Source organism: Trichoderma harzianum (assembly GCF_003025095.1).
Source record: "Trichoderma harzianum CBS 226.95 unplaced genomic scaffold M431scaffold_12, whole genome shotgun sequence".
Taxonomy (NCBI): Eukaryota; Fungi; Ascomycota; class Sordariomycetes; order Hypocreales; family Hypocreaceae; genus Trichoderma; species Trichoderma harzianum.
The window spans coordinates 617,875-630,677 of NW_020209260.1; the positions used below are offsets into that span (position 1 = coordinate 617,875).

The 12,803-nt window shown below is 46.5% G+C and overlaps 6 protein-coding genes across 6 annotated transcripts; 3 read left to right on the top strand and 3 right to left on the bottom strand.

Annotated features, from left to right (window-relative positions):
* Positions 1–1,059: 1,059 nt before the first annotated feature.
* M431DRAFT_523118 (hypothetical protein) lies at positions 1,060–4,146 on the bottom strand. The gene is made up of 3 exons (XM_024920528.1): positions 3,897–4,146; positions 1,864–3,798; positions 1,060–1,804 (listed from the first exon to the last, which is right to left on the bottom strand). The coding sequence occupies exons 1-3, from the start codon at positions 3,998–4,000 to the stop codon at positions 1,183–1,185; spliced, it is 2,661 nt and encodes an 886-aa protein (XP_024770904.1). The 5' UTR covers positions 4,001–4,146; the 3' UTR covers positions 1,060–1,182.
* Positions 4,147–4,638: 492 nt separating this feature from the next.
* Positions 4,639–6,417, top strand: M431DRAFT_150068 (hypothetical protein). The gene is made up of 5 exons (XM_024912808.1): positions 4,639–4,840; positions 4,891–4,932; positions 4,987–5,392; positions 5,444–6,110; positions 6,161–6,417. Exons 1-5 carry the CDS (start codon positions 4,712–4,714, stop codon positions 6,192–6,194), a joined length of 1,278 nt encoding a protein of 425 aa, XP_024770905.1. The 5' UTR covers positions 4,639–4,711; the 3' UTR covers positions 6,195–6,417.
* A 598-nt stretch (positions 6,418–7,015) lies between these two features.
* On the bottom strand, positions 7,016–8,170 carry M431DRAFT_485094 (hypothetical protein; the record flags this gene model as incomplete). Its single annotated transcript, XM_024916252.1, has 1 exon — positions 7,016–8,170. One exon carries the CDS (start codon positions 8,168–8,170, stop codon positions 7,016–7,018), a length of 1,155 nt encoding a protein of 384 aa, XP_024770906.1.
* A 570-nt stretch (positions 8,171–8,740) lies between these two features.
* Positions 8,741–9,865, top strand: M431DRAFT_93966 (hypothetical protein; the record flags this gene model as incomplete). The annotated part of the gene is made up of 2 exons (XM_024924536.1): positions 8,741–9,122; positions 9,219–9,865. 2 exons carry the CDS (start codon positions 8,741–8,743, stop codon positions 9,863–9,865), a joined length of 1,029 nt encoding a protein of 342 aa, XP_024770907.1.
* Positions 9,866–10,157: 292 nt separating this feature from the next.
* Positions 10,158–10,648, bottom strand: M431DRAFT_485096 (hypothetical protein; the record flags this gene model as incomplete). The annotated part of the gene is made up of 2 exons (XM_024916253.1): positions 10,158–10,542; positions 10,623–10,648. The coding sequence occupies 2 exons, from the start codon at positions 10,646–10,648 to the stop codon at positions 10,158–10,160; spliced, it is 411 nt and encodes a 136-aa protein (XP_024770908.1).
* Positions 10,649–11,745: 1,097 nt separating this feature from the next.
* M431DRAFT_485097 (hypothetical protein) lies at positions 11,746–12,768 on the top strand (the record flags this gene model as incomplete). The annotated part of the gene is made up of 1 exon (XM_024916254.1): positions 11,746–12,768. The coding sequence occupies one exon, from the start codon at positions 11,746–11,748 to the stop codon at positions 12,766–12,768; it is 1,023 nt and encodes a 340-aa protein (XP_024770909.1).
* Positions 12,769–12,803: the final 35 nt, after the last annotated feature.

The window sequence follows — 12,803 nt, forward strand, 5'->3', positions numbered from 1 at the left end:
TACTGCGTATAGATGAAAATTACATCTCTTCAAATCTCCACTTACAGGCAGAATTCAGGATTGAGACAATCGAGCGATTATTTGTCGCCAACATCGCTGCCGTGGTTAGCAAGCGTGTAATTCTTTTGCGAAGCCTGACGCTATATCTTCTTTTCTTTCTTTTCCAAACTCCGTGATAGCATCATCTTCGTCGCTGCACGCACTTAATACCTGTTTGTCGCTGCTCATCACACAATATGGAGCATCTTACTAGAGCACGCCGACATCTTCTTCTCGCTGTGCAGCAACCTGTGAGCTTAATCCCCCCCCCTCCCACCCCTCCCAATCCTACCAGGCAACCCTAACCATCACTACATAGTCTTCCAGCGTCGGTGTATAGGAACATCGGGGGTTAAGGAATGTGCTACGCGTAAGTCAAAAGTCTTTGTCTTTCTTTCAGAATGGTATCTAACTTGAAACAGCTTGTGGAACAACAATTTCCTTTCTGTGAGGTTCATCAAGAAACCGTCCCTGTGCGCGTCGCTGCGGTATGCCCAACGCATACAACACACGCTATATGCCATGAATGCATGGCACAAGCCTTCTACGAACGTCCATTGAGAAGCGTTTCACGAGACTGCAATGATTTCCTTATCACATTCACCAATTTACCCAACCCAAGTCGCTGTGAGCCTATTATCGCTGCGTTTAATACAGTCGATGAAAATTGGCGTCGCCGACATCCCTGCCGCGGTGAGCGAGAGTGCAATTCTTTTGCAAAGCATGATGGGACTTGTGCAAATCCTGAGTGTACCAACTTTTTTTGCCCTCGCTGTGAAACAACCAATCATTTGGCAGCGAGTCCCTGTGATACCCAGACAAATGCAGAGACTGACACTCTCGTTGCGGCGCTCGTTGGCCGTGGCCATTTGATGCAGTGCGCGATAAATTATATGGCTATTTTTTTTTATTAATATCTACTATTATATCTATATTTTTATAATATCTGCTACTATATTTATACTTCTTTAGTATTTGTTATAGTATTTATATTTCTATAGTATCTGCTATTATATTTATATTTCTTTAGTGTCTGTTATAATATCTATATTTTTATAGCATCTGCTGTTATATCTATATTTCTGTGGTAACTGCTATTATATTTATATTTCTTTTAGTAGCTACTACTGCATCTAGTTCTATCTAGATGTACCTATTAGCAGCTAACCACTCTTTCAACTTTTCGTGATCCCGCTGAAGATATCTTGCTCTACCTCTGATTCTGTCCTTCGATACCTCCAACGCGCGGGCAAAAGCAGTAGTGTCTTTATCTTTAAAGAGGCTCTCAATTTCTATCAATGTTGATGCATCAGTCAGTGTCTGAAGCACTGCGCCAACTATGCGGTCCAAAAGAGTGGAATTCTTTCCAATCTTCGTCTCAATGCTGGACCAATGGGTCTTCATCCAAGTCCATTGTAAGAGGCGAGTTGCAGGATTGTCGGCGAGAGATGTCACTAGAAATTGCATATCGCCGGGAGGCACGACTTTTGCCCTCGTAGAATTTGAAGGTGCTTCGAAAAGCATAGGTAATACATCTGATTCGACAAGTCTCAAGTCTCCTGTGTGGCCGAGCGCTGTAAGACATATTTCTTTCCCATCAATAGTGCTCGTATTTTCCCATTCCTTGATGATAAAGGGAACAGCATCCACAGGATTTGTTTCCACAGCAATTCGGAAGACAATGGCCCGAAGGTTTGCAGGAATGGGATCAGAAATGGGGTTGTTTCTGTGAGCAGCAAACCGGCGATTTGCTTCTGTTGAGATACTATGGAGATGTCAGACCGGAAATCGGATAAGAAAGAATATATAGAATTGAAGACTCACCTTGGATGCCCGCTTGCCACAGCTGCGAGAAGCAATTGACTTCGCGTCAATGTTGTATTATAGTCTTCACCTGGTCGGGTATCCCATCCACACAAGGCGAGATTCTTTTCTATTAGCTGAAGGATGAATTTATCCAATCCTTTTTTGATGGTATCGTCATGATAAAAGATAGAGCGAACAACGTGGACGGAGTCCAAGACCTGTTTAATCACTCGGTAGTGCGTCTCGTTTCCAAATGCTTTCAATAAATCCAACATCGCTGCTGTGTTGCTAAGGCCTGCAAACGCCATATCCGCAGCTGAGCTAACTACGAAGATCTTGTCCTCGGTGCTGAGCCTATTTAGCTGAGAAGCTATGATGGATAGGCGCTCAGGAGGATAATTTACTTTATAAAATCCGATGGCATTGGCGTTGATGATATAAAATTCCTTGTTGATATTGAAAGTGTCTTGTTTTTGAGCTAGAGTTATGCTTGATGTGTTTCGCTTGTCAGAGACATCTTCGAGAGAAAGTGGAAGCCACCAGATGGTTGTATCATCTTCGGGTTTCACATCACCTGTTGAGAGAAACCTGGTTTGCCTCACGGTGATTTGGTTCCCGTTTTCTTCTATAGATGCAACAGGGAAACCCATGTTTTGAATCCACGGCTGCACAAAATCTCTCACTTCCACCTTAAAAACCTCAGACAGTGCGTCCCATAAGTTGTCTGTTACCGCATTGCCATATGCATGTCGCCTGAGGTATAGTGATATACCATCAAGGAACGTATTCAAGCCTATATGGCTCGCAAGCATACGAATAATAGACGCGCCTTTGCGATAACTAATGAGATCGAAAAGCTGAGATACAGCTGAAACATTTCCAACCTGAACTAGAATTGGATGCGAGGCGCGAATAGAATCTGCTTCGAATGCTGATTGCATCCCTTCATTGACAAATCGGGTCCAAAATTCCCAGTCTGGGTGAACGTGAGCAACGGCCAGCCAACCTGCCCAAGTAGCAAATCCCTCGTTGAGCCACAGGTCATCCCACCAATCCATGGTAACCAAGTTACCGAACCACTGATGAGCGAGTTCATGAGCCACAACATACGCGATGCGATCTCGGAATCTCTCTTCGGAGGTTTGCTCATCAAACAAGATTGCACTGACACGATATGTCACCAGACCCCAGTTTTCCATGGCACCGCTAGAAAACTCGTGTACTGCCAAGATATCTGACTTGGGAAGAGGATAATCAACGCCGAAGATTTCGCTGAAGTAATCAATGAACTTTGTTGCGTGTTGCAGAGCCCATTGAGTTTGGTGCTTTAATCCTCGAGTTGTGTAAACCCGAACAGGCAGCGGACGTCCAGAGTATAGGCGATCTGTGAATGCTTCGGCGTATTCGAAATCTCCAACTGCCCATGCTAGTACATAGGTACTCATAATGGGAGAACGCTCGAAGGTAACAAGCACTCGGTTTTGCTTATCGCCCACAGGGGTGATCTTCTTAACAGGCATATTGCTTAGTGCAACTTGATCTTCGGGTATTTCAATAGCCAGATCAAAAGTGGACTTTAGATTCGGCTCATCAAAGCAAGGCAAAGCCATTCGTGCATATCCAGGCTCAAAGAAGGTGCTGAGCATATAGTGACAGGCATCAGAAGCCAGTGTGGAAGCAGCGGCAGGAGGAGTAGCAGGTGTATATTTTGACCGATAGAAGCCCGTCATGTCATGACGAATTTTGCCGATAAAGGTCAACGATAGTTTTGATGGTTTGGCAATAGGTGCCTCTTCTTTGAAAATTATTGTTGTTTGTTGTGCTTGATCATCTTGTGCAATCGATATGGCCTCAGAGATTGTAGAGTCGTAGGATAGTGTTGCTCTGTTGATATCGAGATCCAAGGCATTGAGTACCACCCTGGTAGTGGATATAGTGAATTCGCCGTTTATTCTGTCCTTTTCATTAACCTTTGAATCTTTTCTTTGATCAATGCATCGAGGACTGCAACAATGCCGTCTTCTGCTTAACGCTGGGACTGGAAGCCTTACTCTACAAATCCTGTATAAGTCCATGTGTTGTAGTCCAAATTGGTAATAACGAGGGAATAATGAGAAGGCTTGAGAGAGGTGGGCAAAATATCTCGATGAGCCATAGCTTAGGGTTTGAGAAATAAAGGTGATGATACCGAAGATGTTTAGCAGTCTATTTGCTGCTCATTTGGCAGATAGTAATTTCGGTGGTCGAATCACTTGGGAAAAACAAATGCCTAAATTAAAGGAAAAAAATTATTCTTTCCCAATTTATATCTCAGGAGTCATTGACTAACAAGTACATTTATTATACAGTCTATACTCGCGATTTGTAGGTTCATCATCAATTCGCATATACGTGAACCCAAGTTCGAGCCGAAGCCGAAGCCGCAGCCGGAGCCGAAACTCGTATCTAAATCTTGATCTTGTAGACATGTAAATGTCGTACCCCCGAAATGCGCCCTCTTACTACTATCATTTACGCCCTCTTCATACACATGCGCATATTTGAGCAAAATTCTGCTTCATAACTGGTCAGTTGAAGATGAAAACGATGTCATGATACACGAAGCCATCAAGGTGTCGCGATGACTCCAACTTTGTCATATTTAGTTTCGGCTTGACGGCGGATAGACCTGATGAATTCACAGGAACCTATTGCGATAATACTATACTCCGTGAATCATAAAAGTCGTGATGATGAAAGCTAGCACGGCAAAATTGCCGCAGAGAAATTGCAATGCTATTCTTAGTGACAGATGAAGTATTTAAGAGAGCCGCAAGCGATGCTCATTGCTGGGCGCTCATCACAGTAAATAATTCAAACTTGTACAATGTTGTCTAAACGAATCTCTCGAACATCCGCAGATCTGGATGCACCTTGGAGACATACTCCTCGGTTTCAGAAATATGACCCAGTAACGAACACGGATGGAGTCATCTCTTTTGCAACTGCAGAAAATGCAAGTCTTCCGTCCAACAATGGCTGCACAACGGCTAATATTCGCATCAGGCTCTTGTTACCAAGGAGCTCGAGCAGTTTGCAAACTCCGGTGTCAGTATATGAGTCTTCATGACGTCTAATAATAGATCGTCTAATGCAATACAGAATATACACATTCCAGGAGCTGCCTTCATGTATGGATACAGTACTGCCGGTGGACAACGTTTCCCCAAAGCTCTAGCAACACACCTCAACGAGTACTTTCAACCATATAAGCCGCTGACTGGAGATGATATCTTGGCAACTGGAACAGCAACAGCGCTTCATGAAATTCTAGCTTTCAGCTTCGGCGATCCTGGTGATGGTATTCTCGTCAGCCGGCCATGTTATGGACGATTTGAGCTAGACTTTGGCAACAAAGCAGAGATGCCTGTGGTCTGGGCTGATTCCAATGCGGAGAACTCCTTTAAGCCGGAAGTTGTAATGTATATTGAAGAGAAGCTGCTTCAATCAAACGCGGCTGGAACCAAAATCAAGGCCCTCCTCATCGTCAATCCGCATAACCCTCTTGGTATGTCCATCCGACATCTGGGAGAAATGACGAGTGCTAACATTAGAATAGGACGCTGTTATCCAAGAGAAACCCTTGTTGCTTTAATGGCGTTTTGCCAGAAGCACCGCATACACTTCATCAGCGACGAGGTTTATGCCTCCACTGTATTTGACTCAGGAGAGCCCGATACCCACCCCTTCACATCCGTGCTTTCCATTGATCCAACGGGAATTATTGATCAAGATCTTGTTCACGTCGAATATGGCATGGCCAAAGATTTTGGCTCCGCTGGCCTACGTGTGGGCGCCCTAATTACCCGCAATGCCGCCCTCCAGAAGGGATTTCAAAGCGTTATTCGCTTCCACAGTCCCTCTGGCATGTCAGTCACCGTGGCAAGCGCTATGCTTGAAGACAGAGAGTGGTGCAAAAAGTTTCTAGAAACCGCACAGAGACGTATCTCTGAGGCTTTCAGACTAGTCACGACTGAACTGTCTAATATTGGAGTTAAATATCTGCGTGGCACGAATGCTGGTCTCTTCCTTTGGATTGACTTGTCTCCGTATCTTCCACCAGAGAGCTCTGGCTTGTCCAAATCCGAACGAGAGTTTTCTCTAGCTCAGAAATTGCTTGATGGCGGAGTTTTTCTTCATCCTGGTGAGGAGCATGCTCTTGAGGCTGGCTGGTTTAGGCTGGTCTATACACATGACCCTCGCATGGTACGTGAAGGGATTAAACGGTATGTTATCTCACTATCCCATCAATACACAGCCTCTCTGACTGATAAAGGATCCACTCCGTTCTTGATAAACTCTCATGGTAGTCTCGGAGCTGGCGTCCGGTCAACCCCATAATTGCTTATCAGAGGAGTCAAAGTTATTTCGGCTATGATCGTGAGATTGGCGGTTTTCTCATTCCGCAATAGCTCCTTTTTGCTATAAGTGCTCCTACCGTCTAGTTCTAGGATAGTACAGCTGTTGGTATGAGACAAGATGATGGGGGGCTGAAGTAACTCAATACAATCAACAATAACTATTATATGCACTCTGCCCACCCTCCTGAGCTGACTTTGTTTTCGTCATCTTCTTTAATTAAGAGGGCTCAATCAATTTCTTTACTGTGAGTGCATAGGATTCTAGATTTCTGACATGGGAATGGCATACTTATGTTTCAGCATTGTATTCAGGTTAACCCTGGCAACTGACTATTAGGAGGTGCTTTTGTATAGGCGATTTGGCGAGTGCCAAAATCAGCAACGATTACGAAACAAATATTATTCAGCACGCTATTTCATCATGAAAGCGATTAGGAATCATGTCACTATACCTAAGCCTTTTGTATATAACTCGCCTCCAAAACTAAGTCCGGATCGTGAAAGGGGCTCCAAGCGGCCGCTTATGTCCGATATTGGATCTTGTGATGCGTTTTGTTTAAACATGGAGACTAACAGGTTTTTAACTAGCACGCTGGAAAAATTGAAATGGAGCAGGGTGGATTTAGAATCCTAGCTTATTATTATTCGCAAAGGAAGCAGTCTTGCTGACCGACATGATAGTTCATATAATACTATGTACAACCGTTCGTACATAGATACACTCTCATGAAGAGATTGTTCAAAACTTGCTATTAAATGTTCATTCACACTTAGTATGAGAACTTTTCGCCTACAAGCTCCTCACTCTTTGCCCACAGCTTCTCTCCCTCGCTCCAGCTCGTGTACCAAATCTTGGCATTGTCATAAATCTGACAATCGCTCAGATACACACCCCTGCCCTCCCATTCTCCATCCTCGCCCTTGAGTTCTGGGCCGGTCTTTGCAAGATCTGCATCGCTTGCAATGGGCCTCTTTGTCGGCAGCGTCAATGCAGGGTCCACAGCAGCTACCAGAGTTGTGCTGGCGCCCTCACCTTGGTCCTTGAAGACCATGCCCTTCTTTTTGAACGATTCAATTCTCGCATTGTACTCCTCTGCAGGAACCTCTCGTCCGAGCTCCGTAATGATGGACCCGGGGTGCACAGCGAAACTCAGAATGCCGTAGTTTTCGTACAGACGCTCGTTGATACCCAAGCTGAACAGAACGTTGGCTGCTTTTGACTGTCCATATGCACCCATGGAGACATAGCTGTCAGCCTTGACAGTTTCCACGTCAACAGGCCATAGGCGCGTAAGTCCGACGTAATCAGGTTGTTCAGATAGAGGCAACGACCCGTTTGTCTTTTCCCAGTTGATGTCACTCCAGCGAATGGGGCTGTAGTTGGCGCCCATGGAGGAAACGTTGACGACACGAGTTGCCCCCTTTACGGCATCTGGCTTCTGAGCAGCCGCAATCAGCTTGGGAATAATCAAGCTCGTAAAGAGAAAGTGTCCAACATGGTTGGTCGCGAAATGTCGCTCTATGCCATCCTCGTTGAGCTGCCGATTGGGCACGTTCATGATACCCGCATTGTTGACCAGGATGTCAATGGCTGGCACGTCGGTCCATCCGTTTAGCGTGGAAGCGGCCGCTCTGGCACCCTTTTGCGAGTTTAGATCCAGCTCAAGCACGCGATACTTTGTCTTTGGATATTTTTCGGCTAGGACGTCGGCACATTCCTGCAGCTTGGCGGGGGTTCGGCCGGCTAAGATGATGAGTTCGGCGTTTTGGGATGCAAATGCTTCGGCGGTAGCGAAGCCGAGACCCTTGAGATTGACGCCCGTGATCAGAATAGTCTTTCCTGAGATGGCGGATGGAAAGGCTGCTGCAACGGTTAGGGCCGTTGTGTGGGCTCCAAACTCCGGGTGTGTTGCTGCGGAAGGCATTTTATCGGTATTGAGTCTGGATTTTTTTTTCTTCACTTTCTGTTTTCTCACAGATTCGTATCCGGTTATACAACTCTACTTTCCAAACAAAAACTCGCAAGAACAAAACAAGAATTCCTATGCTTTATGTTGGGGAGTACCGTCTTCTTCGTTATGAGAAAACGGTCTAATGCCGATAAGTCCATTTCCCACGGCCCCACTCCCGGCCGACGGTGCTAGCTCCCACGGGCCGGTGGCCGTTTCTGCTCTATCCTATCAAATCTTGCATTTGAAATGATTTTAGATCATCATAGACCACTAAATGGTAATTCCGTCAAGCCCGTGGCTAGGAATTACGCTTCAAACCGTACCAGATTCGGTATGGTGAAAGATTCGCCGGCAGCATACTCTTAGCGAAGAAGATATATCAAGAGGCCAAAGTACTCAATATTGATGAGTGCTTGATGTCTCTCGATTTGGTGTCTGGAAAGTATATCATATAAGATTCTTACAAAATTCGTGCGACTGACTATCTCTCTCTATTCACTGGCAACCGGTTACTCAACATCGTTCATACCCACAAACTCCGCCATGTCTATCATCGCACCATACGCCAAAGAGCACCGGGATACAAACGGCCCCGGAGATGCGCGCCCTACCGCCCTCAAGATCGTGCGTGACCAATCTCTGGACGGAAAGCTCGGCGGCAAGGTCATCCTCGTCACAGGGGGCACCTCTGGCATCGGATTCGAGACCGTGCGAGCGCTGCATGCAACCGGAGCGGACATTTACTTTACTGGCCGTGACACTAAAAAGGGTAAAGAGGCGGAAGCAGAGCTGCGGAGCGACGGGAAAGCGGGGAAGCTGGAATATGTGGAAATGGGTTTGGATTCTCTCCGGAGTATACGGGCTTTTGCTGCTGATTTCCTCAAACGGACGGAGGGGAAGCTCAACATATTGATCTGCAACGCTGGTGAGTTGTGAGCCTTATTGCACATGGATATCGCTCTCGACTTTAGTCTTTCGTTTATCTCGCATTCCTCTTATCCAACTGACCTTGTTCATCTAGGTATTCGCGGATATCCCAAGGGAAAGACTGAAGATGGGTTTGAGCTGCACTTTGGAACCAACCATTTGGGACATTTTGCCCTCTTTCAAGCTCTCAAAGATGCCTTAATCTCATCAAGCACGCCATCATTTCATTCTCGTGTCGTATGCCTATCAGCATCAGGCCACCGCCAATCAGGTATCCGATTCGATGACATCAACTTCGACCGCGAAGAAGAGTATCAGCCTCTGCTCGGCTATGCGCAATCCAAGACGGCCAACATATACATGGCTCTAGAAATTGAGAGACGCTATGGTGCCAGTAGAGTGCATGGTTTTGCAGTTCATCCGGGAGGTATCAGCGGCACGAGGCTCAACCGAATGACGCCAGAATCGCAACTCATCGCCCAAGTCGTCGATCCATTGATCTCAAGAAGGATGAAGAATGCGGAACAAGGCGCCGCAACGACCGTATGGGCGGCTGTTTCTCACGATTTTGACGAGAAGGGTGGTCTTTTCCTGGAAGATTGCCAGCAGAGCGAGCTGTGGAATGGCGATATGACGGTTTTGGCGCCTGGACATGCGGCGCATATTCACGATGAGGAGAGTGCTTCGAAGCTGTGGGATGTAAGCTTGGAGATGATTGGGCTAGGTAAATCCAACCAGTGAGGTATGCACGGGTAGGTTGGTTAGGATCTGAGAGCTTAGATGAAATCATGTGGCCAAGTTTATAAGGAATCTGTCATCAAGAGTTGTGGTGCAGATGTGGACCCCGTTCCGGATGGCCCCGGTCTATTTCGGAGATAAACCTGCAGTCTCGCTTTGGAGGGACGATTCAACAGCGTCTAGTTCATGCATGACATGTGGAGCAGCGGGATTACAGTTAATACAACTATAAGCAAAAGTATATTGAGTTATCAGTTGACTTTGCTATCTATTCCCGATAATTGCCGCCGTAGATCTAGAAGGTGGTGCTGATAACATCGCCAACGAAGCGAGAAGGGTACTCGCTGCTGAAGAGCGGCACACGCGCCAAGATCTCATCCTCGTGAGCAGCCAATGCCGCATCAAATTGCTCAGCGGTGTCAAAGTAGAAGAATGTAACAACGCTCCATGGGGCATCACGCTCCAAGGTATTGATGGTATATCCCTTCATGCCAAAGGGCTTGTAAAGAGAGTAGACCCACGGCATCTGCTGCTGGCTGTAGAAGTCCATGTCAAAGGTCGAGTCGTAGGTTGCGTTGTGAATCTGGGCGTAGTAGGCCATTGAGAACCAGCCGATAGGCGGACAGGAGGTGTCTTGGGCCTTGGCAGACTGCGAGAAGACTGAGGCAGTGGCGAAGAGACTGGATGTTTAATTTACTTGTTAGTTGTCATAGAGCTGGTTTTTCGGTTGTTCTAGATATCTCTTTGCGTTTGAACGTACAGAGAGGCCAAAGTCTGGAACTGCATTGTGGCGTTTCGGCTGAAGTATTGATCAAAAGTTGAATACTCGAGTTCTTTTGATGCGGAAATTTTGCAAGTTTTAATCGTATACCAAAGAGATGGTTGATTGTTTTGTTGGTGAATCCTGTGATGATTTCATTTGTTGAATTTACAGCGACATCAATGCTCCTTTATATCCCTTTCTTCTTCTCTGTTTTGATCATTCTCATATTCACATTCATCATCATGCGACGTACACGCAATCTACAACAGCGTATTGTGGATGATTGAACTTCTTGGCTGCCTCTCAAACATCAAAATAGGAAGCTCTACAGTTCATCTCGCAAACATGATGAAACCTCTCTATCACATGCATATCGAAATCAGTGACGATACGAATAGCTTACGACGCGTAAACATACAATGTTACATTCGCAAGAATTATTTTGAGAACAAGTTAAGACCCAGACACAATTTCTTCAATTGACCCCCAAACAGAGTTATAGACGCTATCGTGCATCGGCGTTAAACCGCCTCGTCCACCACATCTCTTCCACACTCAACCTTCCGCTTAGGCATCAACTCTATCTGACCACCTTCTCTACTTTTATCGCTGTACTTTATTCTAAATCTTTAAGTAATGATCTCATCATTGGACGTACTCTCCCAGGTTAGGAACTTAGGTTGTCCTGTCGTACCCCCTTGTCTTTGTCACTCGGACTTGCTGACTGGGCAGAATCGGCTTTAAAGTCAACATTGAAGCTTATCGCCTAGCTTCGCCCACCGACAGCTGCAGTCACCGAAAGCTACACCAAGTTGTGAAAAGGCCGTATTTTTTCAATCGGAGAAGCTGAAGTTTTGTATATAGGCGATATGGGAAGCAATTCCATCGGAATCGGATATGGAGAGACTATTGTTGCCGCGATGGAGGCGATTCAATGTGTATATTAAGAGGCCATTCGCCGTTCATTCTCTCAATTGTAATTACATAGGTAAACAACAATCACAACAATCACGGCGACACAGCCTCCAACTCTACTACACTTGCCAGGACAGTAGTATCATTACAACTCAATCCTTGCTCATAGACTATAATTCCACACACACCAACACAGACACACGCAATGTCGGCCCCATCTGAACAGACCTTGATCGTCACCGGCGCCAATGGCTTCGTCGCCCTCCACATCATCAAGCAGGCCCTGGATCGCGGCTACAACGTTCGAGGAACCGTCCGGTCAGTCAGCTCAGCAGGAAAAGTTCGCTCCATCTTTTCCGACTACGGTGACAAGTTCACAGTCGCCATTGTCCCCGAATTGAACAAAAAGGAGCTCTACGAGCCCGCCTTTGTTGGTACTCCTAAGCCTGTCACGGGTGTCATCAATGTTGCTGCTCCCTTCTCCCTGAAAGTCGACGACCCTGTCACTCAATTGCTGGATCCGGCTGTTGAGTGTGCTATCAGCATGCTTGAAGCAACTCGTCAATATGGATCTGACGTCCGTCGCGTCATCAACACATCTTCATTTGCCTGCATTCTCGATCTAAGCCAGGGCTACCGTCCTGGATACACATACTCTGAGAAGGACTGGAACCCAATGACACATGCTGAGGCTGCCAAAGCCGACAATGCCACCGCCTACTGCGCTTCTAAAGCTCTCGCCGAGAAGGCCATGTGGAACTGGGTTGAGACTGAGAAGCCCTCATTCTCATTGACATCCATTAACCCCCCTTGGATCTTTGGTCCTCACCTGAGCCCCATCACTGATCTTCACCATCTCAATGAATCATCCGAGGCACTGTGGCGTCTTGTTGGCGCAAAGGAAGTCCCTCCAGTTGACTTCGCTGGCTTTGCAGACGTTCGTCTCGTTGCCACTGCCCATCTTAATGCCTTTGAGCGCCCTGAAGCTGCTGGCGAGCGCTTCATCTGCGGCCAGCACTTTGACTACCAGAGTGCGGTAGATACTCTGCGTGAAACTCTGCCAGAGTTGCAAAGCCGTCTGCCAGTGGGAACGCCCGGTGCGGGTAAGACGCAGGCCGTCTACCAGCTTGACGGAAGCAAGGCGGAACGTGTTCTGGGAATCAAGTACATTCCCTTGGGGGTTACCATGAAGGATTCATTTGCGCAGTTTTTGCAAGCGGAGGCGTAAAGGACGACTTGAGCAAACATAGATACATAATTAGA